This window comes from Lynx rufus, unplaced genomic scaffold (assembly GCF_022079265.1).
Source record: "Lynx rufus isolate CCGP_SWC_20201006 ecotype Redwood Valley unplaced genomic scaffold, mLynRuf1.p SCAF_1, whole genome shotgun sequence".
NCBI classification, from domain to species: Eukaryota; Metazoa; Chordata; class Mammalia; order Carnivora; family Felidae; genus Lynx; species Lynx rufus.
The window spans coordinates 54951563-54957476 of NW_025814823.1; the positions used below are offsets into that span (position 1 = coordinate 54951563).

Sequence of the window (5914 nt, forward strand, 5' to 3'; positions counted from 1 at the left end):
TCATATTGCCATTGCAGTGGATCTTATAGGGCTCAATACATTCTGGTAGCAAAATACAGGAATAATTTGGATAGACATAAAAAATAAGATTTTGCTTTCTATCAATCATGAGGTTCATTAAAAGATGTGATATACCATCTCACTTTATTAAGTTGGATGAATATCATGTTTTACTTTTGTGTTCTATAAAGTGGAAAATAAATTTTTTCTACTAACCAAAACTGTCTTTGTTGTGTTTTAGTGTAAACCATTTATCCTTAAAAATTATGTAATACTTAATTATCTTTGCATTTGTAGCTATTTTGTAGTAAAATGTACATACAAAACATTAGTATTTTTATCTACTAAAGGAATTATTATTTTTGTTTTAATGCATTAGAATGCCAAAGCAATAAAATGTACTCTTGACATTACTAATGCAAATAGTATGCCTTTAAAATGAATCTAAATGATAAACAGAATTACAGAATGCTTGAAAACATAACTATTCTTAGATGTAAAAAAGCTTTTCTGTTTCAACCATAATGAGATTCCTGTTTTAGTGTAATATGTAAAGCAGGCATATACAAAAGCTTTGCAAGAACTTGCCAAAATAAAAACCTCAATTCCTGAACAGCATTTCAAAAACCTCTACATTGTAGCATTATCTTACTACATTTATATTCACCTCTGTGAACAAATTAAAGAACAAATCCTTTTTAATAGAAGTATATCATTGGGATACATAAGATATTTCATCTTTGGGAACTTAGTCAACGACTATAGTCACTGATGTTTAAATGATGATATTTACCGATAAAATGTTTTGATAAATATTAAAAGCGGAAAAGCATCTAATGCAATGAGGATACCTAGTTTGCAGAAGCAACGATGCCACCACCAGACAGGAGGCATCAAGCACTTCCCTTTACACATACGACCATCCATGAAGAAGGTGTGGCAGAAACACTTCTAACTTTCCTTCTGCTTATAAACTTGATTATGCAATGGGACTTAAAAATTGTGTGGGACTGAGCCCTGGGTGGCTCAGTCAGTTAAATGTCTGACTTCAGCTGACAGCTCAGAGCCTGGAGCCTGCTTCTCTCTCTCTCTGCCCCTCCCCTGCTCATGCTCTGTCTCTGTCTCTCTCTCTCTCCCGCAAAAATAAATAAACATTAAAAAAAAAAAAAGAGCACAAAACTTTATCTCAGGGTAACTTCTCTGGAGTACTAATTCTTTCCATATCTATACATTTAACCCTTAACAAAAGATGCAATTATATTAAACCTATGTCTCCAGAGAAGATGAGTTCAGAGAAAATGAGATTAAGAATATATAAAACAACAGGGCGCCTCGGTGGCTCAGTCAGTTAAGTGTCTGACTTAGGCTCAGGTCATGATCTCACAGTTTGTGAGTTTGAGCCCCATGTCAGGCTCTGTGCTGACAGCTCAGATCCTGGAACCTGCTTCAGACTCTGTGTCTCCCTCTCTCTCTCTGCCCCTCACCTGTTTGCTCTCTTGCTCTTTCTCTCTCTCGCTCTCTCTCAAAAATAAATAAAATGTTAAAAAAAATTTAAAGAATATACAAAGCAGGGTACTTAGTTCAGGAGTAAATAAAATGAGCTAGGAGAAAGTGTTTGGTTACTCTTCATTAATTTCTTCAACACAGTTTAGAGCTGCTTCTGTGTTCCAGGAATACTACTGAAAACAGTTATAATGGCTGAGATATTTCCTCATCTTCAGTCGCTCTCTGATTGCCACAGTGTATACTCTACTGGACTACCATTATAAATATTTCCTAAGTATTTCGAAATCTAACGTGTGTTTAACTCATTACATTAAATTTTAAAAGTCATGAGCTCGTGAGTTTGATGTACTAGACCTAATTTATAATACTTGTGAAGACAAAAGTGTTACTATTGAAGTAAAACAAAAATTCCAACCAAAAAAATCAGCTGATTGGAATGATAAATGAACAGATAGTACGTTGGGTACATTAGTTTTAAAAGTCTGTTCATTTTTCTAGAAAATCCACATTAAAATAAATGCCAAATTTGAATGCCACTATAGCAAAATTAAAAAGAAACACATATACATTATTGAAATAGTCCTGTACACAAAACTGAATGCAATTTTTCTTGGAAACGTTCCTTATTTCCGCTCCTATAACTGTGACAAATGTCTTAATTATGTTGGTTAGTTAAGGTATCAGATTAATAAATTATAACTATGGGCACCTGGGTGGCTTAGTCGTTTAAATGTCCAAGTGACTCCTGGTTTCAGCTCAGGTCATGATCCCCTGGTTCATGAGTTAGAGCCTCGTCAGCTGTGCACTGACAGTGTGGGGCCTGCTTGGGATTCTGTGTCTCTACATCTCTCTCTCTCTGCCCCTCCCCTGCTTGCACTGTCTCTCAAAATACATTAAAAAAAAAAAAGTCAAACATAAAATAAAATAAATTATAACTATAAATACAAAATCAATATACATTTACCACAATGTCAAAATAATTCATTTCTTAAACTTGTTTCTACTTTCTATTTTTTCTGATTTGTGTTATTATGTGTCATTAGCCCTTCTGTAAATATCCCAGTTTGAAACAGTAACTGGTGGTGCATAATATATACCTAATACTTAAGGTGAAATGATGTTTCACAAAATATATGTTCTAAAAGGAAAAAATGAAGCATTTTGTATATGTACTTAAACTGAATGAAAATTCGACTGGCAAGTATGAAAATTAAAGAAAATCAGAAAAAAACGTGTTTATTTTATTATTTTGAAGTCATTGACTTCTGATCACAAGTTCACACAACTGCCATGTGTCTATAAAGTTTCAGTTAAGTCAATTAGTTAAATGAATGCATATGCTAAGAGTGAGGGGGAAGTCATACATAACCCCAAATTATTCACTGAAAAAGTATCTTTGCTCTACTCTCACAAATATAGATGAACTTGAGAAGTTCTTTAAATCTTTGTTTATAACTGATATGACCCTGTAGAATATGTGAACTTTTGATTTAGCATTCACTTGATTAAAAAAAAAATTTATGTTTATTTATTTTTGATACAACACAAGGGGGTGGGGAGAGAAGAGAAGAGAGGGAGACACAGAATCTGAAGCAGGCTCCAGGCTCTGAGCTGTCAGTATAGAGACTGATGTGGGCTTGAACCCACAGACCATGAGATCATGACCTGAGATGAAGTCAGTTCCCCAACCAACTGAACCACCCAGGTGCCCCAACTTGAGTAATTTTTAATGACAATATTCTCAAATATTTTGTTTCAAAATGACACTTGATATGCATTATTTATTATAATGTTATATTGTTGGGGTACATGGCTGGCTCAGTTGGTTAAGCATCTGACTTCATCTCAAGTCATGATGTCATGGTTCCAGCCCTGCATCAGGCTCTGTGCTGACAGCTCAGAGCCTGGAGCCTGCTTCAGTTTCTGTGTCTCCCTCTCTCTCTCTCCTCCCCCACTCACATTCTGTCTATGTCTCTCAAAAATAAACATTAAAAATAAATTTTAAAAAAATTGATATTCTTTAAATAAATAAAGTTATATTCTTCACTTTTACAAAAGAAGTTCAATTTCGTTATTTGAGCTTATGTAATAAGTAGTTCAATGACATCTACAGTAAAACCTTAGTTTGTGAGCATAATTTGCTCTGGGAACATGCCTGTAAAACAAAGCACTTGTATATCAAAGTGAACTATTGGTTCAGTTGTGATCATGTGACCCTGGACATCACATACTATTCATATTGCAAGACATCGCTTGTTTATCAAGTTAAAACTTATTAGACCTCGCCACCTTCGTCCCAGGCTCCTGGCGCGCCGCAAGAGTGCCCTCCCGCCTTGGCCTCCGGGATGACCCTTGCTCCTGTGCAGGGGACGGCGCACGTGGTAAAGGGTGGGGCTACCACCTCCTCACCTGTCGTAGCCCAGGTACCTGCCGCCTTCTACATGCAGTCCGTGCACCTGGCGAGCAAACCCCAGACGTTGGCTGTCAAACGGAAGGCAGAATCTGAGGAGGAGAGAGACGATGTCTCCACATTGGGTTCAATGCTTCCTGCCAAGGCATCTCCAGCAGCAGAGAGCCCAAAGGCCCTGGAGGAGAAGAGCAGTCTTGGAGAGAAAGCTGAACCAGTGACCGGTGTGAATGCTAATACTCCAAGCAGTGAACTAGTAGCCTTGGCTCCTGCCCCGTCAGCACCCCCTCCTACACTAGCCATGGTGTCCAGACAGATGGGTGACTCAAAACCCCCACAGGCCATCGTGAAGCCCCAGATTCTCACCCACATCATTGAAGGCTTCGTTATCCAGGAAGGAGCAGAGCCTTTCCCGGTGGGTTGTTCTCAGTTACTGAAAGAGTCTGAGAAGCCGCTGCAGACCGGCCTCCCGACGGGGCTGAATGAGAATCAGTCAGGTGGCCCCTTGGGAGGGGACAGCCCATCGGCTGAGCTGGATAAGAAGGCGAATCTCCTGAAGTGTGAGTACTGCGGGAAGTATGCTCCTGCAGAGCAGTTTCGCGGCTCCAAGAGGTTCTGCTCCATGACTTGCGCTAAGAGGTATAACGTGAGCTGTAGTCACCAGTTCCGGCTGAAGAGGAAAAAAATGAAAGAGTTCCAAGAAGCCAACTATGCTCGTGTTCGTCGGCGTGGACCCCGCCGTAGCTCCTCTGACATCGCCCGCGCCAAGATCCAGGGCAAGCGCCACCGGGGTCAAGAGGACTCTAGCAGGGGTTCGGATAATTCCAGTTACGATGAAGCACTCTCTCCGACATCTCCTGGGCCTTTATCTGTGAGAACTGGGCATGGAGAACGTGACCTGGGGACCCCCAATACGGTACCACCGACGCCAGAATTACATGGCATCAACCCTGTGTTCCTGTCCAGCAATCCCAGCCGCTGGAGCGTAGAAGAGGTGTATGAGTTCATCGCTTCTCTACAAGGCTGCCAAGAGATTGCAGAGGAGTTCCGTTCCCAGGAGATTGATGGACAGGCCCTTTTATTACTTAAAGAGGAACATCTCATGAGTGCCATGAACATCAAGTTGGGCCCTGCCCTCAAGATCTGCGCCAAGATAAACGTCCTCAAGGAGACCTAAGGTGGCCCTCTTGCACACACGAGCCGAAGGCGGACACTCTCCACTGTCCAGGTTATAACCTGGTAGCAGCAGACTTTACAGGGAAGAAAGAGCTGTTCCAATTACGTAAATCTTCTGGAGAGGGGATTACTGAGACAGGGAAGAAAAGTGCAAGAATTGGTTGCTGGTGCTACATGGCGGCAGCTGTGACATTTTCTCCGGGTTCTACCTTCATTTTTAAAAGTTACAGTTCTCGCTTTTCTCACTTCCCCTGATCCAATCTTTATAAAAAGAGGCAGTCTAGAGAAGTAGGACTGCTCCGCCTTATCCTGGAGTGGAGTACATAGCCAGGGCCTCAGCTCTCTGGGAGGAGGAACAGACCGTGTGGAACCGTAAGGAAGTGGGTGGAACGCGGGTGCGCCTCCGCAGTGGGAGAGCGAGGTGGGGTTTTTCTAGCTGGCGTGACATGAGCGGCAAAATCTGGCGGCCCCTCTCTTCCCTCTGGACCGCCTGGCCGTGGCCCGGGGTCTTTGTCGTCGCTCCCTCGGTACTGAACCTTTTCTCCTGCGTTCCTGGCAGGGTCACCAGCCCGCGCAGAGACTCGGTCGGCGTCATTCTGATCCGCTGCAGGGGCTAAAAAGTGTTGGGCACGCGTGTGGCTGTCATTCGTTCCGCATCCCCGTGCTCCCTTCAGTCTGTGTGTCTTCTACCCTCCCTTTCTTTTCAGTTCCAACTCTGCTCTGTCCTATAGCTTTATTCAAACAGAAGTGTGTGGGGCTGAGGTCAGGAGTGTAAGTACCTGCCTTAGGCGCTATTCCTTATACAACAAAAATATTAAATATTTT

The 5914-nt window shown here is 41.7% G+C and overlaps 1 protein-coding gene across 1 annotated transcript; it reads left to right on the forward strand.

The window, feature by feature from the left end:
* The first annotated feature begins 841 nt into the window (after positions 1 to 841).
* On the forward strand, positions 842 to 5204 carry LOC124508622 (polyhomeotic-like protein 1). Its single transcript, XM_047075159.1, has 2 exons — positions 842 to 934; positions 3786 to 5204. The coding sequence occupies exons 1-2, from the start codon at positions 842 to 844 to the stop codon at positions 5088 to 5090; spliced, it is 1398 nt and encodes a 465-aa protein (XP_046931115.1). The 3' UTR covers positions 5091 to 5204.
* Positions 5205 to 5914: the final 710 nt, after the last annotated feature.

Coding starts and splice junctions, on each gene's coding strand:
- LOC124508622 (XM_047075159.1), top strand. CDS start 842: ATGAGGATACCTAGTTTGCAGAAGCAACGATGCCACCACCAGACAGGA. Junction 935..3,785: donor TACGACCATCCATGAAGAAG/GTGTGGCAGAAA, acceptor AAAACTTATTAG/ACCTCGCCACCTTCGTCCCA.